Source organism: Aquila chrysaetos, chromosome 18 (assembly GCF_900496995.4).
Source record: "Aquila chrysaetos chrysaetos chromosome 18, bAquChr1.4, whole genome shotgun sequence".
NCBI lineage: Eukaryota > Metazoa > Chordata > Aves > Accipitriformes > Accipitridae > Aquila > Aquila chrysaetos.
The window spans coordinates 19396384-19422941 of NC_044021.1; the positions used below are offsets into that span (position 1 = coordinate 19396384).

Below are 26558 nucleotides of genomic sequence, written 5' to 3' on the forward strand. Positions count from 1 at the left end.
CAATCTTTATACATGAAGCGATCACTTCCTAGCTCTGTGCTGCTGCAATAATTATGAGATGGTCATCTTTATTGAATTACAAGGGCAAAGCATCCATTGCACAAGTTCCACTACTTGCTGGTAGCAACAGTAAGATTACAGCAGCCACAGCAAAGAAGCGGAGAACAGGGACACTGGTGCTTGAAGGGTCCTTCACTGAAGTATACCCAATTCACTGACTCTTATTTAAGTCAAAGGCATGTAGTGAGAGGAGTCCAGACCTGCAGGGTTAGTGTGAAGACTAAAGAACACTTTTTGCAGTTAATACTTGCTGGCTAAGTTTATGAGGAAGGATGCCTCAATCCCCCTCACGTACCACCCCCATGCCACTTCTCAGGTGGATAGAAGTAGTTCGGTTGTCAGCCTGGCACATTCAGGGTTGCATAAATTCTTCACAAAAATGATGGTTAGGTAGGCTCTGAGGGTCTCAGGCTGTACTGAGGGACATTTCACACTGGCACAGAAATCAGGCCTGAAAATCGCACCCACACCCAGCCACCCTCACACACACAGGTCTAGAGAAACAGAGCATCTCCTGAACACATAAGATAAAATAAAGCAACAGTTTTGTAGCTTCACAAGATTGGCATGACTTAATTAACTTTAAAGAAATAGCTGAAACAAAGTCACTTTCTGGTTTCAGAGGAGAATGTATTCCTAATGCCCAGCTTTTGCCTGACCGAGGTCTTCAGCCTGCCTGGCTGTCTCTGAAGGTGGGTGGCTGGGCTGGGAAGTGAGGAGAAAAGGGAGATATCATGTGCCAAGTACAAAAATAAATGGCCATAACTAAGTTTTATACATAACTCCTCAGCTGCGTGCGGTTCTACCCTGACTCTGTGTGGCCTCTGTTTAGCGCTGGGTCTCTCTGGCTTAATCTTACAAGGATTTATTAGTGGCTCTATTTCTGAAAGTAGGCATTTTCATGACCAGCTCCTCCAAATTTGAGATGCAAAGGGAAGAAGATTGCTAGAGGAGCAATTGCTAGAAGAGAATCCAGTCCACTAGGGACAGGAACCACTGAAAGAGGAAAAATATATTTATCAGTGTAGGTATTCCAGTTATCATTTAAAAAGCCATTTGTGACTCCCTGCTGTCTTCTGTTCTTTTTAATCCAGTATCGGTTTCCTTTCTCCTGAAAATGTAAGCAGTATTTTTGGTAAAATGTCATTTGAAGATTAGAAGTGTATTGTAAAACATCATAACATGAACTGGCTCTTTGTCCCCTTTGGTGGAGATTTCCCAGTCCTGCTGAAGTCAGTGAGCAGTTGTGATAGATCTGTCAGCTCTACTGTCCTGAGCAGCAAGAAACCTGGCTTCCAGCCTAGCCCTCCTCACCTGCTCAGAGACTTCTGTGGTCTCTAAACCTTAGGTCCTATTTCTGTGTGGGGAAGGCCCCGGTTTTGAACACATTGGTTTGAAACATTGTATCTCCTCCACTGTGGGCAGACTTCCACTGGGTTAGGACCTCCTTGTATTATTTTTGGCTTGTCCCAGTTGGTTAGTGGGAGTGCTGCCCTGTGCTCTCATGGCTGAAGAAGTTACGTCTGGCAGTTTGTTACTGTCATTTTGTCAGAGCTGCCTGCTTCTCCTGCAGGATCAGTGGAGAGGAACGTGGGATTCCCCCTTGGGTTTAATTCAGTCCAAGTTGGACAATTTAAACCAAGTCACCTCTCCCAAACTGGCCTTTGAGGTCCATGATCGCCCCTGCAGAGAGTTATTCCTGCCTGAGCTAGTCCTATCTGGGTGAAAACCAGATCACACCAGGGGCACAGGGTACTTGTTGGAAAAGCTGATGAGTTGTGTTTGCTCTCGTCTGTTATGCACAGGCGTGATTGGAGTAAGGAGCAGTTCAGCCGTCAACAAAGCAGTGGAAACAGATCCTGACTGATTGAGGAGCTGAGTGCTGAGAAACCTGGGCTTTTAGTGACTTTCAGTAAAGTTCAGTGCAAAGACATGCATGACAACCTGCTCCTAAGTCGAAGAAGAGTTAGTGTACTCAAATGTTATTGTTCTCCTGAGGGACAATGGTTGAGGCTTGCCCTGGCAAGAACTTGTAACATGATCTTTTGGCTTAATGTTGAAAGTGAGTTGCCCTAAGATGTGCTTTTACGCTCCAGTGTGATGCTGTGAAGGCTCATGATGGAAGGACACTCTCTCCTTACTCTGCTCAGGTCATGGGAGGTTGCAGATTTTGCCTGGCACCCCTATTCTGAAATTTTTTTCCATTCTCTCCAAAGAGTAGCTGCAAGAAATTATTCTGTAGATGGAAAAAAAAAAAAAAAAAGCATGTGTTTCTTTTCCAACCATTGACCTTGCAGCCTCGCACAATCCAACCGTATCGTAGCTGAACCCCCTGAGGCCACCAGGCCTGTGGGCAGGGAGATAACGGTTTCTGAAGAGCTGGCTCGCTGCCTGGCCCTTCTAGAATGTGACACACATGAAGAGATGCCAACACAGGGAAAGGAAGGAGGCTGTAGATGTTTTATGAAGAGTGTGAAGAAGCACGGTAGCTACAGATCGAGGAAGTTCACCAGCCCCAGAGGGACATGCTGTGCATCAGAGAGGTCCTGAAACATTAATATACTGATGGAGAGGCTTATTTTGTTGCATACTGTGCATGCCTGATGAGTCCACAGCCTGAGATCCTTGTAAATCTTTTACAGCCCGGAATGAGCAAGAGGAGCAGGAGGAAAAACGAGAGATAAAGAGAAGATTAACACGTAAGGTGAGAAGCAACTTTGATCCTATTATGACACTACTGTAATTTTCTCCCTACTGCACAGTTGTTTACCTTTTCCCTTTTTCTCAGACCATTTGCAGAAGCAGAGCATGGAACAAGTCTTAAAAAAATCTTTAAAAGAAATCACCAATGTTATAGGGTGTAAGTCCACAGAGAGTGAAGGGAACCACTTTGCAGGCTGTTGCTGGTAACATTTTGAAACAGGACAAAAGAAGATCTAGTCTGCATAACCAAAGGAGCTTTGAACAGTGAAAGATAGAGAGCCTAGCATTGGTCTAACCCTGCTCCCTGTAAATGTAATGGCTTCTGCAGCCATTACAAAGGAACAAAGTTAAAACAATGCTGATTGCATTTGAAAATTCCACCTTAAAAAGGCATAAAACTGGGAAATAAACTTTTTCTGGAAATGGAGATTTTCACTTGAGGGATTTAAACTAAATAGGGACAAGCACTCGCAAAATGGTGTATAGTGCAGAAAACAAATCTTGTATTGGCAGGGAAGGATGAACAAAACAGCATAGTTTGGTTTTGGTTTTCCTCCCATTTGAAAGTCATTTACTCTTAAAACTGAAGAACAGTCATTTCAGATACACACATTCAGTTTCGCAGCTGGTGTAAATTTCTACAGATGCCTCAACATACATAGCCAACAATCCATCGTGTTATTGCAGATAAACTTTATTTCACCACTGACATATTTCCTATCTCCAGAGGTGGAGAAAGCCCCCTAAAAACTCACATGCTTGTGAAGCAGCACCAATCCCTTCCTGTACATTTTTAGGTGGCGTAGTCTTTTTGACCTATGTGATCACAAGCTTTCATGATATAAATAATAACAAAGAAAGGGCTCTAAATATGCATGGAAAGGTTACATTCAGAGAGCTGGATTGCTTTCTTTCATGGTTAAAAATCTCATGCCTTATTCTAAGCTCACCTAAATCAACAGAGTTCTTGGTCACCAATGGGGGGGATACTGCTGTTGTCTCCAGGAGCTAAGAATGCGGCCCAGAGAGCTGTAATATTATTTTTAAAACAAATTTCTGACACAACGGCAGGGATGGTCTCGCATCCCCTTGTAGCACTGCCTGAAAGAAAAGATCCTAACTGCATTGCAGATGTTTCAGTGGACTTGCACTCTGTGCAAAGGCTAGAAATACCTTTTTACCAGGCTTTTGATTTCCCTGCACATTGAAGGGTAAACACATACAGGAATCCAATCCAAAGCTTGATGCCATTTGATGAACGGCTGTAATAGATAAAAAGCAAAGCTACCCATACCCAATCTGCTGCCTAAGAAGTGAGGGCTTGCTAACTCAGCCGGCATTATTGCCTTACAGTTCCCATCCTCTGCTATTTTGTAGGAAAGGTACAAAGCACATGAACTGTCTGTTGCAGGCAGAGGCCACAGCCACATGCTCAACTAAAACACCCAGGCTGCTGTAGCATCGCAGCAGTTTCTGCTCCCTGAAACCTCAGCAGTTTTCTATGAGACTTCTTTCTTTGTCTTGTTTGCACTTTTAAGTAGGAACAACAGCAAGAGCAGCATCTGTCCAAGCCCCTCGCAGTCAGCTCTTTAATGTTCATACCCCTGTTCCCAGTCACATTCCTTTTAGCCTTTTTTGGCTTCTTCCCTAGTAAAGATTTTTCTCCCCCGTGTTTGTGAGGTTAGTAGCAACATGACTTAGCATTGTGTGATTTTGATCATATTTTTAAACTGTTGTAAATTGTTCTAGTGACATAATTTTAATGAAAGAACCACAGGCCCGGTCTAATGACCAATTTTGTTCTCACCTACCAAACATACTGTCATAAAAGCTCAGAAATCACTAGAGGAAAGAAGTGAATAAAGTGTGCAAGTGGATAGATAACAACTAGAAATGCCAACCACCTAGTGAATCCTGCAAAAATTGTTATTCCCCAGCTCTGTCTTTCGTGAGCATGTCCCAGATGTGTCATTGTGTCTACAGCAGAGTAGCAGACTCCTTCTGTCGATTTGTACTGAAGTCTTATTACCAAAGGATTTTAAACCTCAGATCAAGCAGAAGTTTAATTGAGCACGGCAAGTGTTCTGCCCAGCAGACCTTTCTGTTTGCACTGAGTCTTAGTGCACACACATACCCACAGGGTAAATTCAACATAAGGAAAGTATGCCACGTTGCCTCCTTGTAACCATGTGTAGTTGATAATAAGAAGGGAAGGGGGTTCTGCAGAAAGCACTGACAAGACTTTTGACCTTGCGCTATAGAAACTGCTACTGTCCCCAGGTTTTTTGGTGGCGTCATTCCAACTCCAAGGGAACAACCCACTTCATCCATTAAAAAGGTGTTCTTAAAATTCCTTCAGCACTGACATTTTGTTACAGTATTATGATGATAAGTTGTAACATGACACACTGTAATAAGTAAGATTACCTTGCCAGGTCTAGATGCCTTATTAAAGTCAGCAATAAATACCCAGTTGAATTCATCATCTGGACAGGCAATTTCTAAAAAAAAAAATTTAAAAAATCAGGTGACCTATAGCAAGCTGCCCCTTTAAGCACTTTTCATTCTCTCAGACTCATCTAACTCCAAATTAACTGGGGATAGGGAATAGCTGCCATTCAAGGAACAAAATGGAGGCAAATGCTGTTAGTTTCTGTGTAGCTCATGTCCCTGTTGCCCGAGGAAGGAGAGGTGGAGTATATTTGCCTGTCACCGGAGATGCCCATGGATGGGTTCTGTACATCCAGCCACCCCTGTGCTCCCTCTCCCTGCCCCGAGGGGCCCACTGAGCAGCTTTGGCACATGGACTTGCATCATTTGAGTGATGGGACATGTGGATTAGGAAGGGGTTTTCTCTGAGCACTGGTCTTGGCCCACAAGCCCATTCCAGGAATATTAATGTGGAGAGGCCCTCTGGGAGAAGTGTTGCAGGCAGGTCCCCTCCACGAGGAGATCTGGACCCCCAGGAATTGCTACTAAGAATTTATCCTCTCTGAACCACGGTGAATTTGGCCGAGCACCAAGGCAATTAACACAAGCCTGAACTCCCCCTGAGGACTTCCATTACAGAGAGCGAGTCGTAGCCTGGATTAACAGAACAAATTACAAATTACTTGCAAAGAGGAATAAAACTCTTCTTTTCCTACCTTCTCTTCTCTCAAATAGCATCATGCTCCCCGTTCCCTGGAACTGTTTACTGCTTCCTATCCCCCACTGTCAATAGCTAATTTTTCCCGGAGGTCTAGCTCCAAAACTAAAAATCTTGTAGCTGTAATATCAACAATGAAAATTATGAGATGTGGCTGTTTCTTAAAATCCCTGCAATAATCTGAAATCTTTGCTCCCATTAAATTCCTGCCCTGGTACAACTTAAACTTTCTGTTCACGGGTGCCTCACTGGGAAATGTCTTGTTGTTCGGTCTTTCCTTTAATTGACCTCCACTGGCTTGCATCAGCACAGGCTGTTCAAAATAATGAACTCTTGAGAAAGGTGGGACTCATCAGAGGAAGGTGAGAGGGAGGCGGGGAGGGTGGGTGGGAGGTCAGAGAAGAAAAAGTGTTAGCAGCTAATTTGGATAAACTGCATTTAGAGTTAGTGGGAAAGGTCTTTGGGTCATTTCATCACATCCTGCTCCTATGTCTTACCACAAAAGGTCGAGAGCAAAGGAGAGAGGGGGTTGTGTGCACTGCTAGTTAGGATCTGTAATTTTTCACCTTGGTTTCTTCCCTAAATAACAACCATAACATTTTAACAAGGTAACAAAGCAGGCAATGATGGCGTGACAAGACAACAAGCTTCATTGTGACTGAAGTGGAGCAAACTGAGCATTTTTCATTTGACTAAATCCCAAGACCAGACCGGCAAGAGTATGTTCCCCTCCACTTTACCTGGTGGCGGCGCTTGGGTTTGCTTCATTTCCCACGCCAAGAAAAAGGGGTTTGTGTTAAACCTTCCCTTGCAAATTGGCTTAGTATCGAAGCTTGAAACATGCCCATTTTCATCTCCAGTGATCCAGAATATACAAAGGGAAACTTGACCTCCTGTGACGAGACATGGGAGGTCCTGTCCTCATTTACACTGCTTTTACATTAATACAAATCCATTTACTTCAAAAGGGATTTTCGCTCTGGTTCACACTCAGATAATGAGGTCACTCACCGCAAAGCTATCCTGCTCCCCCAGCTCACAAATCTTCACAAATAGGTAAATACAAATGTATATGCCCAGGTGGCACACTCAGAAAAAGTCCAGACACACACATGCACATCCCTTTGACATTAACAGAAGTAAGCCAACTCAGTAAGATCCCTTCCTCCCCCCTTGGAGCACCACCACCTCGTGCAGGCAATTGCATCGTGTCCTTGACCATATCCTTTTACTGTAAGTTTCAAACGTGCCCTATTCTTTCTGCCTGTTAGAAGAAGCAGAGCTTATTCTCACACGTTGTCCAAGAAGGATTGTGCAGTATTAAGCTATTTTGACCCAAGAGACCGCAGCTCACAGGTCATAAAAATAAACTCCAAGGTGAGATCTCAGGTGAGCTCTGCTGCCAGTGTGAACATTGAACTGACACCTACAGTGTGTGGAGCCACTTAGAGTCTGTTCTGCAAAGCTATTTCCCCAGCTATTTAAGAGTTAAGGGTGCTCTGGGTAGCCCAAACATACTGAGAGACCCCTGTGCTTAGCAGCTCACAAGAAACCTATGCAATGGCATGAGAAAGAGGCAGGGCAGTTTGTTAACCATTCAAATAATGTAGCTTTAATTAATTGCTTTTAGAAAACCACTCAGTGTGGTTGTCCCTCTTTTTACATTTAGTATGATCGGATTGGCACTTCAGTTTAATGTACTGAATATATTTTGTGTGTGTGTGTTTATATATGTAAATATATGTAGATTTATGGCTACAAGTGAACTATGTGGTATAAGCTGTGGATTTCAGGACTGTCTTTCACAGCCAGAGCACTGGCACAAGAGTCAGTGCATCTTTTTTCTGTTCATAGCTCTGCCCCAGGCCTCCTGGGTCACCTTGAGCTGGTTGCTCCGTCTCTGTGCTTTGCGTGCTCCAACTGCTCAGTGGGGATGGAGACGCTGCCCACCACTCTGATGGGGTGTATAAGTAACTGAAATTGCACTGGTTGTAGGTTTCTGAAGAAAAGGCAGGGCATCTAAAAATAATATACAGTAATAGTTGTATGACTTTAGAGGAAGAGAAGCAGCTTTTAGTCTGTCTTACGTTCAGGTGTCACCTAAGAATGAAAAATGCACATTAACACCAAAGTTTCATAATGTGCTTAAGACCTTGACATTTCTTCATGTATAATTCAGTGCACTGTTCTTCATACCCACCAAAGGGTCACAGTGAGTTTCAGTAGTGTAAAATGTGCAGGTGATGCACCTGCTTTGATTTTTGTGCATTTGCGAACATGAGAACTTACCTAAGACGCCTCTCATTTCATCATGTGGCCCTTAACATTTACCATCATTTCTTTGATTTTAACCCACACCCAGTGCACAAGGAAGCCAAATTAGCTGTTTAAGACCCAGTGCAGCATTGAGGTAAAGACTAGCAATGAATTTACATAGCCAGCAAAAGCATCACCACCTCTGTGGTGCTTGATGCTCTTGCCTTCTTGACACCACCTAGACAGCAGCCTGGCACAGCATGTTTCAGTGTATCAACAGCCACCTGCCTTCTCCTTTGTACAAACTTGCTAATCACTTCGATTAGCACAAACCTGAAAGCCAGCTAATGTCAAGAGCTGACAGAAGCTGTGAAATAGAGCCAGTCATTTTTTGAAAGTCCTCTTCCAGCTTGGAAAGCTTGTAGGAGTTCCTGCTTCCCTTGTAGCCATTTAGAAACACAGAGTTTGATTCACAGGATTTTGTGTTTCATTGGTGTCATCATACTCCAGGTAATAAGATGTTTTATTTTTAAAAAAATTCTATTCTAATCTGAAACAACACCTAGGCTATGTCCTAACATGATAAAAGCTGAGAAATGTACAGATAATATTGGTGAGTCATCCTTAATTCATGCTGTTGTGAGAAAAGAAGCAGCTGATGGAAGTAAAGATGGAGTCTCACCCTTATCTTTGCAATTTTGGGGTGTAGTCATAAGATTATTTCAGCACAAAGATTCTCTATTCCCATAGTCAGGGGTTAGATTTTAAATAATCAGAAGCAAAACTGTGCTGTGCTATCTGAATAATAATGTCTCGGTGCTAACAAACCTGCAGCTCCTAGTACTAGGGCTGCTAGAAAAACCTACCAATTTGAAATCATATTCAAGATGAGTTGTAGGACAGAGAGAAGCCTCACTCATAGTGTAACTGGGATTATACTCAAAAGTGTGGTATAGCACTTCGATTTTCTTGCTTTTGTTAAAAGCCCGTCTGTTAATTGCAGTGTGTATTTGGCTTGCTGGTGACTTAGGTGTAGGTGTCAGGGCTGCAGGCTGAAGAGACGATTCTGTTCCGTTAGAAAGAAAAATAACATTTTTTAATCTATACATGCTTCAATCTATTGTGCCCTCTGGCTTTTCTGACATGGTACACTAGCTCAGAGATATGTTTATCCTCTTGTCTAAAAAAAGCCAAAAAAGTTATGCCTGCTGTGTATGCATTTTGCTTTTTAAAAAAAAGGTCCCCAAAACACGTAGTCTGAGTTCAGAAAGGCATGCTTCTTGCTAACCTCACTGCATACGTGCTCTTTGGCTGACCTGAGCATGCCTGGCCTGAACATGGGTGTACGAAATGGGGCTTTTCTTGGGAAGCCTTTGGAAGAAATACGAGGAATGTTGTGTGACAACCACATGCAGAGCAGCTTGCCCCACAAAACTTCATGCCTCCCATAGAAGAAGGTGGATGTGAGAAAACTGTCTAGTTTTAAGATCTTAGCAATATTCAGAAGTTTCAAAGTTGTTCTTTTTGAAACCATCAAGAAGTTTTTCCCCCTATTAAATGTTGTAATTTATCCTAAAATGGCTTTGGAGACAACACACGAACTGCCTGCTGAGCTGCGACTTGACTGATGCCAGCTGTGCTAGGGAAGGGCATTACATGGCAGAATGTAGAGTTGTGCTCCTGGTTGCACTTTCTTTCCATGATTTCTCTGCCTTTGGTGTGTGCAAAATGGCTGGGCTGCAGCCAGGTGGGGTAGAACCTGATTCCTGTCCTCCTGAGCATCGCACAGGCAGGGCATTAGTGCAGCTCTGCAGACTCTACGTGAGATGTTTGAACTCAGTTTGTGAGTGCATGCTCAGGGCTATCAGTGTAAGGAGAGCAGCCCCACTGTCACCTCCCACCACAACCATCTTTTCTAAAAAGAGAAGAGAGAGGCAGCCATCCATGCCAAGAACAAGCACACAGGGATTTAAAGCTAGAGGCAGGATGGGGTGGTGGAGCTATCTTGCATCAGCACCCAAATGCTGGAGAAAGGTGGGATTTTTCACCCTCCACTTAGCATCCTGGCTGTTTTGAACCTTAATTCTCCCTGGAAGATGAAATGCAGGGAACTGAAATACTTAATTTGGGAGGAAGGTGGAATTGCATGTCAGGATTCAGGAGCCTAAATAAGTTTGCAGAATAGCCTCAAGCATTTAATGAAATATTTAGACCTTTCACTATTCACAAGGGTGAAGTATTGCAAAACACACCTACTTCTAGTGAGTGGCAATAGCGTGATATACTGTATAGCTAATTGTTAGCAGGATATTATTTTTCCTGATGCATCATGATTGCAAATGTTTCACTCTAATAGTGAAACTTTTGCAGCTAATATATAGCCACATGCACACGTGTATGTACCACTTTCTTCAGAAACAGTTGTGTAATTGCTTTTGACATTAACCAGCATGCTGTGCGTCCAAGGAGAATTGATCCCTGAAAGCCAGTTCCTGTCCCTAGCCACATAACTGGCTGTACAATACATGGGCTACCAGCACACTACTGTTTCTAATTTGAGAGGAGAGTTTTGACTGTGGTTGCCTATTCTGCTGTGGAATTTGAAAGAAATGCTTTGGAACAATGAAGATGCTTTCTTGACTTGATACGATCCACCCTTGCAATTTGGGGGGGGGGCTTGTAGTATGCAATGTAAACTGTTAAAAGTCAAATACACTGTGACACAAAATAGAGCTGCAGCATAACAGTGAAAAGTTCAATGAGCACTAGTCATCATCCTGCCTGCCTTTTCTAGAGGTAAGGACAAGTCTGCAGAATATCAGAATGGTAAGGAAAGTTGTTTTTCACCTTTTACACATAATTCAGGGCAGGAGCCACTCGGTGCCTTTGCCTGACTCTTCCCAGGCAGCACAGAAGTACACACAGCCTGTGCAGGTAGTTTTAAAGTTGTGTTGTAGTCTTTGTCTCTTCCTGAGACATTGGTGCACTAGGAGACTTTCTTGCGTTACATCTCACTTCTGCCAGGGGTGACCAACCTCAGCCAGGGATTAGGGTCTTCTGCCACAGCTGCTTCCCAAACAACGGTGGGCTGCTCTGGCAGCAAGGTGGGATGATATTCAAGGTGCTACAACAAGAGGTTATCTCCCAAGTAGCAGCTCTGTGAAAGGTTGATAAAAACAATGGTAAGCAGCACTCTGCAGGGAAAAAGTGAAGTCCTGATGTCTTTTTCCACTCCTTCCTCAAACCTGCAGCTGAGTCAAAGGCCCACGGTAGAAGAGCTACGCGAGAGGAAGATCCTCATCCGCTTCAGTGACTACGTGGAAGTGGCAGACGCACAGGACTACGACAGGAGGGCGGACAAACCCTGGACACGACTCACAGCCGCCGACAAAGTAAGTGGAACAACTTTGCGAGAGCCACGACCTGAATAGCTAGAGCATGTCGTGGCGAATGGCATCCCTGGGGTCCCACAGGTCCCACGGCCGTCAAGGAATAAACCTCCGCCTGATGTCCCTTCCCAACACACCTGTGGTTTCTTCCCATTCACGAGGTTTCTTGTTTGAGTCATAAATCTTTGGCAAGAAGGCTCCTATATGCGTGGAAACCAGGAGCAAGCTTAGCAGCATTACACCATTTAAACAGAGAGGAGAGAATATCAAGCCCTTTGAGGAAAGGTCTTGATGGCAGCCCTGTTATTTGTTTGTTGGTTTTCATCTTGCCACATAATGCTGCCAGCTGAGAGCTCCTGCAAGACCTAGCAGAGCAGTGGGACAACAGCACTTGCCCAAACTGCTGTGCCAGGACGGAACAGGGCTGGGTGCAAAAATGCCAGCAGGTCAGATTGGCAAAGGCACCTCCGTCCCACCAAAGCCAGGTAACTTCTCTCCAGTGTGTTGCAACAGAGGCCTTTACTTGGGACATCTGCCACAGAGTATTTTAAGCAATAAACTGAAATCGCATGAGCCCTGCAGACGAAGAAAAGATGGGCGTTTGGTATTGACAGCGCTGTCCTCTGAGCACCGGTGGAACTTTCACCAAGTGGTGTCTCTGGTGTTGGCGTTGGTGGCAGGGGCATTAAACTGCTGGCAAATTATATGAGTCACATCCTCAGGGTCTTAATGGTGCCTCAGGAAGAAGATTTAAATGTTTTATGGCTGCTGTAAGAAAAGAGGACGAGGCTGATCAGTGATTCCCATGCTTACAGTCACTCTATGATGCCCACGTAAGTGCAAAGACTTTCAGGTACCTGAATTCAAGCCTTGACTATTTCTTTGCTGTGAGACTTATGCAGCCATGGGGACCATGATGTCCAATGTTTGGAGACAGGAGCAGGATTTCTGGCCATGCCACTCATTTGTGGTGCTCTTGGTTTTATTCACAGAGGAAAGGGCAGCCAGTTACACTTGTATAATTTAACCAAAGGTCTTGTATGGTTTTGTGACCACTGGTTTTCTCCTTGACAGAGGGCTTTTTTCAGTTTAGCTTTGGCTAAGTTAAGGTAGCATAAACTGATCTGAAAAAAGGAAAAACTTCCTCCAGACTGTCCACAGACCATAATATAGTGGGTTAAATTAGCTTTTCCCATTTTATCTCAGCATGTTGGACAAGGTCTTAGTTTTATTCTCCCAATTGGTAGATGAGGGAGGGAATAAATCTCTAACTGATTCTGCAGCCTTTGAGAGATCCCTGCCTGGGATGAAGGGCGTGGAGAAACTTCAGCTGGGAAAGGAGAAGATTTGGTGTCCAGAGAGGTCCTTCCTCATCCTGTGTCTGTTAAAAGAACAAGTATTAAATACCACTATTAAATGTAGCTTGGTAAAGAATTCAGTATGAAGGCAAAGTACTTTGAGGTCACTTTTTCTTTTTTATAATGCATGTGCAAAGTCAATACTCAGATCAAAGGGCTTAAGTTCCCCAAATAAACCTTTTCTCAGCAAACCAGAAAGAATGTTTGTCATTCTAATATTAATGCCCCTTATGGCATAAGGAAGCAGATATATTCTTTTTGGGGGTTGGGTCCTGTGGGCAGTATTCTGATTTCTGCTGTTCAGATGACGTGCTTTTCCCCACCGCTGTGTCCACTGTTGGAAAAAATAGCCAGACAAATTGGAATCAACTCTGAAATGCCTGACAAAGCTGCAACATCTTGTAAAAGATTATTTTCTTCCAGAGCTTTGATTCAATAACTGTCTTCATTGGTCAGCACAGGCTAGATTTATTGCAAAAATAGATTTTAGTAATGGACTTCCCTGTTTGTCAGTAAATCTTGCTCTGTGTGCTGGGTGTAGGGAACTGCCTTCAGTCTGACTTCATTTTTACCAGGTTAGAGGAATAAAAAGGGCACTTTTAAATCTCTCCAACAGATGAGGGATGCGGGGGGGGGGGAACAGATTTCAGACCTTGTGGGAGTCAGCAGCCCGTGTGGCCTCCTTCACAGTCAGTTAAGTAGCAAATTGGTTTGCTGAAGGTAGGCCCTTGAGTTGCTGCATAGCCATCGCTCTGTCCTGATAGATGGAGGCAGAGCCCAACAGATATTTCTAAGGTAAATAAAAACCCAAAGCTGTGCAGAAAGAGCACAAGGGGCCTTTTCTGTAGACCACACTCACAAAATCTATCATTTAGGGCTTGTCAAGGCAAAGGTAGTTGGTGACTGGATCAGTGGCTGTTGCAAAAGCCCTGTTTTGGGCTCGTGCTGTTCATACTAGTTCAGATTTCCTTCGTCGAGAAAAATTCCTGACAAACATGAGCACCGCTGACTAGAGCAGCCACTTGCAGCCGCTGATGCTGATGTTTTCAGCATCACACAGAAAGGCAGTGGCACACACCTTGGACCTGTGGGAGCATTTGGCCACAGCACCCACCTTGCACGTCCTCTCCAAATGCTCACAGTGAAGCCTACTTGTGAGCTACAAATACCACAGGGCTGTCAGAAGTCTTGACTTTGGGCTTGGGACTTAAGGCAGTTCTGCTGAGCGCCGTCTCCCATGAAGCTGAGTCCCTCCAAGTCACCCCTTCTACTTTTTTATTCTTCAATATTCTCTTCCCGCCAGTCACCCCTGGTTTTCTTTTACCCCATGGCCAAGCCACAGAGGCTGTAGGTAACTGGGTCTCCTGTGGGTGCTGAATACAACCACCGGTGGCTAGTTTTCTGCTAGATTAGCGCATTGAATTGGTTCAGCAAATGGCACAGCTGGGTCAGAAGGGAGGAGGAGGGTAGAGGGGCAGAGCCTGAGCCTGAGCCGAGGGCAGGGAGCATTCCCCTTTCCCTCCCAAGTAAGCTCAGCCGCTTTAGGCAACTTCACCCGAGGAAATTCAGGACCGCATAAAGGTAGGAGACATCTCAAATAGAAGTCTGGCAGGATCCAGGTGGAGTTTACTCACAGTTCAGCTCTGAAACAGATCACAGTGTTTGAGAAACTGTGGTGCACATTTTTTTTCTCATGCTTATGCTAATTTGGATTTTGTACATGAAAGTGTTAAAAAGTCAGAATTGCGTTCTGTATCTGCGTTGTCTACGATACATTTTCAAATTGAGCCATTCCACCGAAGCATTTATCTCTTCCCTTTATGTGATTTAGAACGTTTATCTCTGTTCCTTTTCACATTTTAAAGTCTTTTTTATGTTTTTCTTTCTCTCTCTGATAATGTTATCTGCTTCACTTTTAATATACTGTTTTGAGAACAAAGTGAGCTTATTTTGATCTCTCTCATTTATACATTTATGAGTTTATTTGTCCTTTGCAGGCAGCCATTCGAAAAGAGCTTAATGAATTTAAAAGCACTGAAATGGAAGTTCATGAATTAAGTAGGCATCTAACAAGGTAAGACGAGATTAATTTTTTAAGACTATCAATGAATACTGTTGTTTTTCAAAAAAAAAAACCCAGCAGCTGTTTCTCCAACACCCACTGAACACACCATGAGGTCTGACATTTAGAATTACAGGCTGTAAAAGAAACTCGCACAGATGAACTCACGCTGCCCCATTACAGGGCAGCATGCAGGCACATGCCGTCTGTTTAATGAAGTGTAACTTCCTTTTATTTTATTTTTTTTAATCATCATGCTCTAGCTGCATGTCTGTTCTTCTGATATCGGAAGTAAATAGTGTTGGTGTCTGAAGGAGGACAGGGAACTCTTGTAGAGCCAGCACATAGCAAGGTATGAACGAGCGTACACTCAACCCCCCCGAGCGTACGGCTGTTCCACACTAGGCACGTCCCACGTACAGATCTCTCAGTCCTGTCCTCTCTGTCCTGCCACAGGCGATGCAGTGGGGAAACTGCACGATTGGCATTATAAGAGACGCACTAGTTTTTACACTTTCAGGCTTTTTTTAGTTAAAAAGGTAGAGACTAAATGACTTATCCATGACCCCAAACTAACAACCCTCCTCTTGGACAGGCTAGGGCTGAGGCACACTGCAGGGGTCAGGGCACGTCCCCTCACACAGCCTGTGCTGAGTCTGCTCTGGCTTTGATGCCGAGATGAGCTGAACTCCATGCATTTCAGCTGAAGTCAGGCCTTTGCAAATCAGCATTAACCCCCGCTCATTGTTAGACATTAAAGACAAGCGTTAGTATTGAAGACAAGTGACAGCAAGATCTGGTGCAAAACTGGAGCTGCCCTTGTATTAATACGTTCATCAGCTAGGTGCTCATAAAAAATGTAGTCAATACATTTAAGAAAAATACAGAAAAGCTTAAGGCAAAATTAATTTTGTATTAGGGGATTTTTATGTGTATAAATTAATAATTATATTAAAATTCACCACATGTATTATGCATATATTCCCTTTCAGTAACAATCTCCATTCTACTTCCTAGCATGTGCTAGGATGGTTGCACTGGGGTTTGTACTAACTGAGTGCTGCTAGAGACAAGCCAGCTGCTTTTGAGCCACGAGGTCTGGAAGAAGCTTTAGGGTGTGCAGTTGGCCTAGATCTGTTGACCCCAGTGACTGAGCCTTTGAGGGATATTTGGCTCACTCCTCCAAGAGAGTGGTAACAAATTTAGAAAGGATGAGGCTAAAAGGGGTGTTGCTACAAGGAGCTGAGCTCCATTGAGAAGTCCATTGATTTCCATGAGGCCTTTAGCATCCCACAAACACAGAGACTAGTTTACTCTTCCAGAAGTCTCTCCAGCTGCTTGGCTTTAGCAGGTTTCTGGGCAGTATTCTGCTTCTCTTCGTGTTGGGGTGAGCAGTGACTCTCTGCGGTGACTCAGTCTGTACTGGAAAGCCACCAAGTGGCTTTGACTCACTAAGTCTGGGCCAGGCATACTCAGAGGTATAGCTAATGTAATAGACATTGGAATAAGGATTTGTCTGAAGTTCAGCAGGACTTACTGGTTAGACAAGTGCCTTCAGGAAATATGCACTTGAAGGAAGCACACTTAAACAAAATAGAGTAATTCCCTTAAACAAACTTAGATAAATCACCATTATAGAATCATTAGCAAGGTAATGAGCTATTCATGTCATTAAGCAGTGGTATGAGCTGAGCAAAGAATATGTGTTACCTTACTAGTGGGATACATTAATTCATGATAGAGTAAAAAATCAAAGGGTTTAAAAAAACCACATTTGCAGAGCTGACAAACGCAGGCCTCCTGGCACAGGGTGTACTTGCAGAAAGGGTGGCCATTTTAGCTCTACTTGTCTCTTTAACCTCCGACATTAAGGAATAATCATACTTGAACTGTATGTACATCTTTCTGGCTGAAGAGCATAAGGTTGGGCTAAACCAGGCAATTTTTGTGGAACTGGGCATGGTGTGGGCTAAAAGAGGACTAGCTAATCTGAACTAACTTCCTTAGGGATCTGATAGGATAGACCCAAAGCATTATTAGCGTCGTTGGTAGATTTTGGCGCAAACTGCCTACGAACTGCGAGTCTGGCGAGGACCAAGGAAGTGCGAGTGTCTGTTCTGGGTCTGCAGTGCCAGCATGGCTGATGTCAGTGCTGCAGGAATCAAGCTGCCTAATTGTTTCACTGTAGCAATTAGTTCTCCGATTTTTTTATGTACAATATGCATGTGAGGATATTATCTTACTATTTATCTTTTTTTTTTCCCCCCTTGGGTTTTAGGTTTCATAGACCGTAGCAGTTCAATTCTACCTGACTACTATGCCGTCTTCATAACTAAAAGGAACCATAAGTGCTGGTATTACTCACTTCCCTGTTACGTACAATGTAAATCTTCTGAACTGCCTTTTTAAAAAAAAAAAAAAAAAGTAGAAAAATAAATATAAAAAAAAGGAAAATTGTATTTACATGTGATGGGTACTGCAGCATCATCAGACCTGCTGGTTCAAGCTTCAATAACAGAAAATACCCCTGGTGGGAATCGTGCCAAGACTTGGCATCTATATATAAGACTTTCCCGGCATGTGGATTTGCCATACATGTTCAAGCCCAGCTGGTGGTGCATCCATTTTGTCTTCAGGCACCCCTCATCCTGACAAGCCTCTGTCATCAACTCTAGAGAGCCCTGAGATGGTGTTCAGGGAATCACTGGCCTGGGTGAAGTCTCCAAAAGATGAGCACCTGTGGCACTAAAGCACTTATACCAAACACTCCTTTCAGGCTGCGAGCACCTTATGAGGACGGTGAAGGAGCAAAACTACTCTACGGGCCAGCCTATCTGTGAGTATCATCTGACTAGAAAGGCATTCCTTTCCCTGGAGAAGTTTATGGCCAGTCAGTAGGCATTGTTCGGCTCCCAAGCAGAAACAGGCATCACCTGTAAAGAACAGGACTCCCTACTGAAGGCTGGTTCAGTTCTAGCAACTGTTTATTTTTCATGTCTTTCAAGTATAATTTTCTAAACCCAGTTGTGAACCTGTCAGCAGTAAGCAACAAGAATGTTGAGGACAAGCAAGCAAAACCCATCTCTTCATGGTCACTGCATGGCACTCACTCAGCTTGTACTTTGTTTTTACACCTAAGCCCCATGATTGTATGAAAGCTGACGCATGCCCAGCAGCAAGAAAGGCTGGAATTCCCACTGGCTCTGCAGAGGGACACACGACAGGAGGAACCGGGGTTTCAAGGAGGGATATCTATCCTCTCTGTATCAGGTGTTTCAAGAACTGATCCTTCATACCAAGAAAAGCATGACAGATTGTGTTACCTGGTCTAACAAAAGGAGTCTGGTGCGTTGGTATGGATGGTGGGACTTGTCACCAGTACCCACAGCTGAGGCATAAGGACAGCAATTCAGAGGTTTTCTGTTTTGGTTTTGATTTATTTTTATTATAGTGGTTTAACACACAAACTGACCAAGTAGAGCTCAGAGAGCTGGTCACTCTGGGCCTGGTTTACCTGCCAACTTAAGTGTGTGCTTAACATGAAGTAAGCATGCAAACAGCCTCACTGCATTCAAGAACATGTCTGACAGGCTTAATTGAAGCTGACCACATTTAAGTGCTTTTCTGAACTTGGGTCAGCACCTTCCAGAGTAAGTCAGTCCTTAACTAGTATAATGCCAGCAAGCTGGGGCAAACATTGTCTAGGATTCCTTTCCAGCTCTTACAAGAAACTATTACGCCATGTTTTGGGCCAGTGGCCCAAAGCACTGTAGCAACATTACTGTAACAAGTTCCAGATTATTACTTCAGGGCGCCTTTTTTTCTTCCATAATACCTATTTTGCTTTGACAGTTTGAACAGAGAGGCCAAAGTTTTTTACTTACAGTATTGTTATTTCTGTTATTATTTTATTATTCTTTCCTTTCTCACTGTCTTCCGTGTATCTATCCACTCTTCTGTGCTCCCTCTCTACCTCCCCCGATGCCATGCTAACATTGCCCTTCACTGATTGCGGGCTGAGAAGCCTGTCACGCGCGAGCATTTAATGGCCAATGCTGCATAGTGCCAACGTTCCTGCCCCTTCTTAGGCCTCTGTCTCATTCCACTGGTCGCAGGAGTGAAGCAAAAGGACCTGCACATAGCCCACGGAGTTGCTCTAGCGTCCAGCCTGGCCAAACAACACTGGCAGCGAGGCTAACGCGCTCCATTTATGCTTAGCAGTGGTACTTGATACCTCACAGGTTTGCTCTCCCTCAGAGACAAATGAAAGCATTTCATGCTCATCTGTGACCAGCCTTGCAATGCTATGGATTATTAGCTATTAAATAAGAATTGGCTGTTGTAGGATGGATGATGCTACAAAGGAAAGTAAAAACTAGCTGGTTTCTGGTGCCTCGTTTTTGAGGCATCCTGCCTCTGATGTGATATGCTTCCCAGACTGGGTAATGATTTCTGAAGAACACGCACAGTGATCCCTGTATCACCAGCTCACAGTTGCTTTAGATACAAGTTCGTCAGTAGTGGAAGCCTTTAATGTGCAATGTTATCAGCTCAGTGCAGCAAAGACAGAGCACTTACTTACTTACTAGCCAGAAATACACTGCTTTGGGGTTATTTTCATGAAAACCTGGGATTCATGTTTTTAAATTTATTCACATACACATGCACGCCTAACAAGACTGCATCACAGCTTTAAAAAGGGAAAACAAAACTCTAGGCTTTTGACTACACACACTGCAGCACAGCTGTATTGAAGAGCAACAAGCCCTCTTGTTCCCACTATGGATCTCTCACACATGCTCTGGCATCGTTAGCTTAGAGGTTCAATGTGAAAGGGAAAGGACGAGCAGTGGTGACAGAAATCACAGGACACAGTAAACTGGTGGGAGGAAAAGGTGAGGTTTTTTTTTTTTCCCCCCATTTTATGATTAAGAGGAAAGAGGTGGAAGTAGCAGACTGCTGCTGTCAGTCTGTTGTCAGTGCTGGAGTCCCCAAGGGGAATGGTCAGTCTGTGGGCAATGTCACTCTGGGTACAGTCACTGTCCCTCAGCCTGCCTTAGGATTCATGCTGTCCCCAGGGCAGCTACATGTGGCAATGCTTTTTTCTTTTTTTTTTTTTTTTTTTTTTTTTAAAATGATGTTAACTCCAGGCTGAGCAGACACTAGGACACAGTGGAAGAGCTGCCGTATGTCTTGCAAATTGCAAGTAGAGCTTATTACTAAAAAGAAGGAGGAGGAGAAAGAAGCCATATGAAGTGTTTGGCACTGTAGTAAGCATCACAGAACTGGCACTTCATCTGGTTTTAGCTTCAGTGGTTCTGGGTATTTTGCAAAGTTACTTTTTGGCAAGGCATTCTTCAATAACCTTTCAGTGCCTGAACACTGCAGTGCGTCCTCAGTTTGCACGCCCACCTCTGGCATCCATGGGAAGTTGCAAGCAGACTAGGGAACAGCTAGTCCTTTTTTTAAAATCTGTTTTCTTCTCATCTGTGAAAGCCATCTCTACCACAGTAAAGTAGTTGTAATTCTGTTGGGGCTGGGGGGGGGCAGTGGTGGTGGAACCAGAGGCTCACGATTTCCCCCCTTCAACTTGGGTTATATGCAGGATGTAAAGATGATGGCATTTCTGGTAAGGCTCGGTTAACGCCAGTTAACACCAGTCATCCTCATTCATGTTACAAGAAGATTAATAGCAGTAATAAAGAAATTACATCAGGTTTAGAGAATGGAAATATCAATGCAGAACAAAAATGGCTATTCCAGTCATCCATCTCCAGGGCTGATAATGGAGATAATATTCTAGAGTCAAGGAAGAAAAACATTTTGGTTATAATCTACTGAATCCTGATGGGTTATTCATCCGTAAAATGTGCAAGTACTCTGACATCTGTTCTACAACCTATGGAAAGATGAAGTGGAAACTGGCGGGGCTGGGGAGGTGGTGATGGGGATTGGACAAGCAATTCCAAAATGTCTAGACAAAAGTTGTGATTGTTTGAAAAAAAGTGATGGTGAGGAAACACGATGGTGGCATCACCCTCCCTCCCACCCACACACCCTCACCAGCAGCAGGCTATAGGGACCTGGCGATGTATTTATGACTAACAGGGAAGGTCAGCGTTCTGGCCTTTCCCCACCTTACACCCTGCTCATCAGGTACTTGCAAGGTGAAGTTTCAGGCTGCAGGTTTGCTGGGACACAGCTCAGGCCAGCTTTTGTGTCTAGACAATTCCTAGTGTGGGCTCTAGGCATTATCAGAAGAGAAGGAAGAGGCTAAAGAATATATTAGACTTTTAACTATTTTATGTTAACTGAAACAATTTAGTGAGCCCATTACACAAACATATTTCAGCCTAAGACTTAAATGTAACTACAGCACTTTGTCATCACTGCAACTAGTCACCAAACTCACCCTTCATTATTTCTACAGTGCTGTCTGTACAGTGAAAACATGATAAACCAAGAGAGGGGGAGCACTTCCACCATGCCTAGTGAAAGCTTGCACTCATAAAGATAGATGGGTGAGATGGAAACCCAAAGTTATACGTGAACAGGGGCTCCCTAACGTGCCTGCAAATAAAATCACTTTGTATAAATAGCCATGGGAGTTGACTAGGCTAATAAAAAAAATCAGGAAAGAAAAAGGGGACAAATTATTTTTCCCAGGTGTTCAGTCTGCTCAAGCTTGGAACAACTTCCATAAACAAAGAGGAGGTTACGGGCACATTACCTGCATTCCCATGTGTCCCAGTTACTCCTGCACCAGTTGCATTTTCCAGTTGATATCCACGTGTATGTATATAGTTTGTCTTTGTATAGGAGTGAGTGTGGTGGCTGTCAATCATGTGCTCTTCCAGTATTGTAATTTAACAGATTATGGCTGTATGAAAATGATGTAAATAACTAGAAAAAAATTAAACTGGATCTCTATGTCCTAGTTTTTGTACATACTGAAACTGCATGGTATTTAAATTATTGTTTGTCTCTGATGTATGCAGTTTCTTAAAAAAATTGATTTAAAAAAAAGCATTCATGTGCCTGCGTATTTTATCACCCTCTGTCCCAGTGACTGAGAGTGTAACAAACGGCTGCAGTCGAGGACACCGGCCCTCCTGCCGCCAGCCAGGCTCAGCACTGCAGCCTGGCAGCTGCAGTGACACAGCGCATGCCCACACCTCAGCGGGGCGCAAAGCAGAAGAGCAAGACTTACCAGAGCAGATCGATGGGACGTTGTATTGGCTGAGCCGCGCGTGCCATCTCCATGAGCTGGTTCAGCGAAGGTGTGCAAAGGAAGATGACTGGCAGCTCAGCTGCTGCCGTTGTACCCAAAACCAGGCTAGGAAAGAACAAAACCACCGGTCTGCACTAGACACACACGCACAACCAAAACCCACCTCTCACCACCATGTTGTCGGTACAGGGCACACTGTCAAGTGCCTACTGCCAGAGTCAATGTGCAGCATTTGCCAGCTGAACTCCCTTCCCTGTTGACAAGTCTTTGTCCAATATGCAGCACCCTGTGGGTAGAGAAAATGCCACTGAGTAGTAACAGCAAGTGCTAGTGCTGTTCATCAGAGAAGCCATACCTGCACATCCAGCTACTTTCATATCACCTTTTCATATTTTCCCCCCGCCCCCCGAGTAGCTTCAGTGGTTGCACAGCATTTCAGGTTGTGACAAGCTGCAGCCTCTCTATAGTGAAAAGGGGAAGAAAAAAAAAAAAACACACCCCTCTTCTTCACAAGAGAAAGTATGTACCTTCAAACAGTCTCACTAGCCTTCTGCAGAAGGTACAGAAGGTAACAAACAGCTCTGCTTAGCTTAGGCTGTTTAGATTTCATAATTGATGGTGCAAAAATTCTGACCCCAAGGAGACAACTGGCACCCAGCTTCCTCACTGTGAGTCCCACAACTGGCAGGTGGAAGCAGTTCCCCCTCCCCTGACGCACACAGTGGCTTCCAATTACACAAAAATGAAAGGACTGACCATATAGTTTAAATGACCAAATTCTGCTCCTTTCCCCTGCTGATACAGAGCTGCAACAAGATCAAAACTGTGGTACTGGGCTTTTTTGTTTGTTTCCATTTGAATAAGTTTTCACTGACCTCCTTACAATCCTTATTTGTGTGTGTTGGTATGTATTTCCATTCTGGCAGCCAACAAGTTTGTAGCTATCCAGTGAGGTTTGGATAAATAAATGAAGTAAAAAACTCCCTAGTTTTTTTACTTCAGATCCCCCTCCCCTACAACTAGCTACAGCTTCTGTAGCAGCATTATATAGTGTTTGGTTACAGCAATTTCCATGCTTTAAAAAGAAAAGAAAAAAGTTGGTGAGGGTACATTGTAGAAGGAATGTGAGAATATACATGGCATTTCTTGTACAGAGACTCCTATGCAAGGGCTGTATTTTTGTTTTAACTGAAACATTTCATAAAACTGGTCTAAGGAAAGAGACGTGTCTTCAGTAAAGTCCATGTAATTACTAGCAATCAAATTGCAACCTAATGCCATCTTTAGGCAGGAAACCAAGAGGAAGGCTGAAAAATATCAATTCTCCATTAAACAGGCAGCCCCCTGGTGACCAGCTCAGCAATACCGTTTGTGCTATCTTCACCAGCTGCTTCAAACCGCCTCAGAAAAAAACTTAGGAGCATAGGCCCACAGGAACAACCGGCAGCCAGGTGCACCCTGCAGTCACTCTCTTGCAACATTCCCTGTTAATGGGACATAAGACAGATACAACAATGTATATTTTAACATGTCTTCGTAAGTTTTACATACATGGATACATGAACCCTGAGAGGTAGGAGATGATAGACATATCTGTTTAGCAACCAGTTTAGAATGCAAAAGCTAGATCCATACACACATCCACGCGCACACACACCTGAGAGCTAACCTTCAGCCCAGAACAAAGGCCGCTAGCCATCTATTTGGCAGGGGGAGTGAGGAAAAGGGAAACATGCCGAGCCCACTGAGCAAATCCCGCAAAGGCACTGGAAGCCCCGTGCTACCAGACATGAGCCCAGCAGAGCACTCACGGAGCAATGTGGCCATGCTCTGGTCGCACAGTCCAGCTGGTCGGCGTGGGACAAAGCGGCCACCCTACTCCTGAGCAGTGTGAGCTGATGAAGCTTCTCTTGAGCGCATGGACATCACCACCAGCTGTCATGGCAAGATGCAGATGGTGCAACACCACCCTACACCCATGCCAGCAAGCGTTGCCTACAAATTTTACAAAATTGCTTATAAAATTCTTCCCTGACTTGCAGAATGAAGGAAAGCTTGGCTTTTCAGTAAATATGTGCCACGTGGTTAGGAACTCTGGTGTTCAGAAAGACATCATCTTCAACTGAAGTCATCCCGTGTGTCAATGAAAGTTGATCTCCCATCCACAGAAACCTGCTCTGTATCACTGTTACTTTATCAGCCTCTCAATTACTGTATTATTTCAGCCACTTTTGTCTCCATACTCTCCTGCTTTTCTTTCCATACTCTCAGGCCCCTTACTAGAGTTCAAATCACTCATCATTTTTCAAGCATCATCCTCTGACATCTGCCATTACTTTTCTTATCTGGAGTTTCCATCACATTTGGACGTCAGCTGGAAAAAAAACTGGTGCATGCAACATGGGAGAGCACAGACATTTGGCATTGCTCTAAACCTCTCTGGAGGTTTATCATCTGCTTGAGGGGAGAACTGGACCAAATTAAGCTTATTTTTCCTGTCTGCAAAGCCCACGAAGGTATTTGGTGGGGGGGGCGAGGCTTGAGGGGGGAGCTTGCACTCTCCAAAGTGAATGCTTCAGTGTTGTTTCTATTATCTCCAGGGAAAATAATAGAAAGGAAAAAAAAAACACAACCCCCACAAAAAAACACTCTTAGCAGCTAGTTCTATACAAACAAACAAGCATGCAGCAAGCAGATACTCAGCCAGTCAAGGAGAAATAATGTAAATAAAGACAAAATACCTCATTTTCAAGCTTCTCAGGAAAAACAACCATCAGATGACCTGTTACCACACTCCTCCTGAATGACACAGAGGTAACAGAAAACAAATAGCAAAGGTAACCCCTTCCCTGCATTACTTAGCTAGGGATTTCAGTAGGAGGCTCAACTATGTGCGACTTCAAAACAATCTGTGCAAGGAACTAGTAGGCCATAGCAGATAAATGACCAAACTTGGACTGCCCACTAAAAGTTCCTGGCTGGACACTACAGCTATTGTGCTGTTTTAGTTTTAAGAGGTCAAAGAGCAACTGTTAGTCACATATGCCAAACTCCAGGCTGATTACAATCACTGGAAGCACAGACCAAGGCTTCCCAAACAGTGGACTCTGCTCTAGGTTGGGACTTTAAGGGTGTCTTGCCTCCACCTCACCCTGATCATCACATGCTAGGGACAGTGAAAGCTCACATTTTGCTGTTCTGCTTTCTTGGGAAGTAGGTCTCTGAGCCAAAGCATCACGTGCAACTGAGCAGACATCACCACCAATTAACTGAGCGTTAAGTTAGCCTGATTCATACTTTCAGTCTTTTGGGAATTCAGTAAGTTTTCTGCATAAACTGTATCCCTCAAATCCACAGTGAAAGCTTGGAAATGGATCCATTAAGATACACACAAATGTCTCTTACCAGATGAGTGAAGGAAGCATGGAGTTAAACCACTATCTATTCTCTAGAGAACTCCCTTCCTTCAGCATAGCCCAGAATAAATAATGCACTCCATTAAAGAAACACTCCTGTTCTTTCTTTGTACATGAAACTGAAAAAGCTGCACATAAACTTCAGCTGACATTAAAGTAGAGCAGCATTTGAGGATCCATCCTACAGACACTGAAATGTTTAAGTAAAATTGCTGTTGCTCATGTGGAAACACTAAGATTTTTACTGTGAGGGTAATTGAGCACTGGCACAGGTTGCCCAGAGAGGCAGTGGAGTCTCCCTCCTTGGAGACATTCAAAAGCCACATGGACATGGTCCTGGGCAACTGGCTCTAGGTGGCCCTGCTTGAGCAGGGGGTTGGACCAGTTGACCTCCAGACATCCCTGCCAACCTCAACCCTTCTGTGATTCTGTGAAAGAATCTGTGTGTCATCTGTGCAGCTCCGGGGCCTGCCTATTGATGGAAAAAGGCTTTTTTAAATTAAAAACTAAACCAAAAAAAAAACGTTTGGAGCCTTCAGTCAAATAGTGATTGGAGGAACACTCACTGGCAAGTCTGGAAGCAGTAACACTAACTGGTACTTCTAATCCTGATTCAGTGCATCTCTCTTCACAGAATACAAGTTATTGATTGATTCCCTTTCAGGAGTGAAACTGCTAAACACCTTCAGTGTCATCAGTGCTTGGTTTTTTAATGCATATGTAATTTGGGGGTTTTTGTGAATAAGCTGTGCAGCCTGAGGGAAAAATATTCAAATGGGTAACCTCTCAGACTGTACCTGCGGCTGTTATTTGAAAAACTCGTGCATTGCATGTTACAGAATGCAGTGCTGTTATTCACGGAATGTATGTGGTCTTTCCTATCCACGTATCCTTACCCAGCTCTCACACCTACAGTAGGAAAACAAGCTCCTATC

The 26558-nt window shown here is 43.9% G+C and overlaps 1 protein-coding gene and 1 long non-coding RNA gene across 3 annotated transcripts in view; one reads left to right on the forward strand and one right to left on the reverse strand.

Annotated features, from left to right (window-relative positions):
- The window catches only part of PHACTR1 (phosphatase and actin regulator 1), a 312826-nt gene extending 290913 nt beyond the window's left edge, over positions 1 to 21913 (forward strand). The window contains exons 13-16 of the mRNA XM_030041742.2: positions 2703 to 2764; positions 11419 to 11559; positions 14912 to 14988; positions 17255 to 21913. Coding sequence (XP_029897602.1) covers positions 2703 to 2764; positions 11419 to 11559; positions 14912 to 14988; positions 17255 to 17270 — 296 coding nt within the window. The 3' untranslated portion in view covers positions 17271 to 21913. The remainder of the gene's footprint in view (positions 1 to 2702; positions 2765 to 11418; positions 11560 to 14911; positions 14989 to 17254) is intronic.
- LOC115352936 lies at positions 3481 to 25941 on the reverse strand. Of its 2 annotated transcripts, XR_005930814.1 has the most exons (3): positions 22371 to 25941; positions 11015 to 12937; positions 3481 to 8011 (listed from the first exon to the last, which is right to left on the reverse strand). It is a non-coding gene; the product is annotated as an uncharacterized LOC115352936 (long non-coding RNA). The 2 variants fall into 2 exon arrangements; XR_005930813.1 differs by lacking the exon at positions 3481 to 8011 and having other exon boundaries at positions 10838 to 12937.
- Between the last annotated feature and the right edge of the window lie 617 nt (positions 25942 to 26558).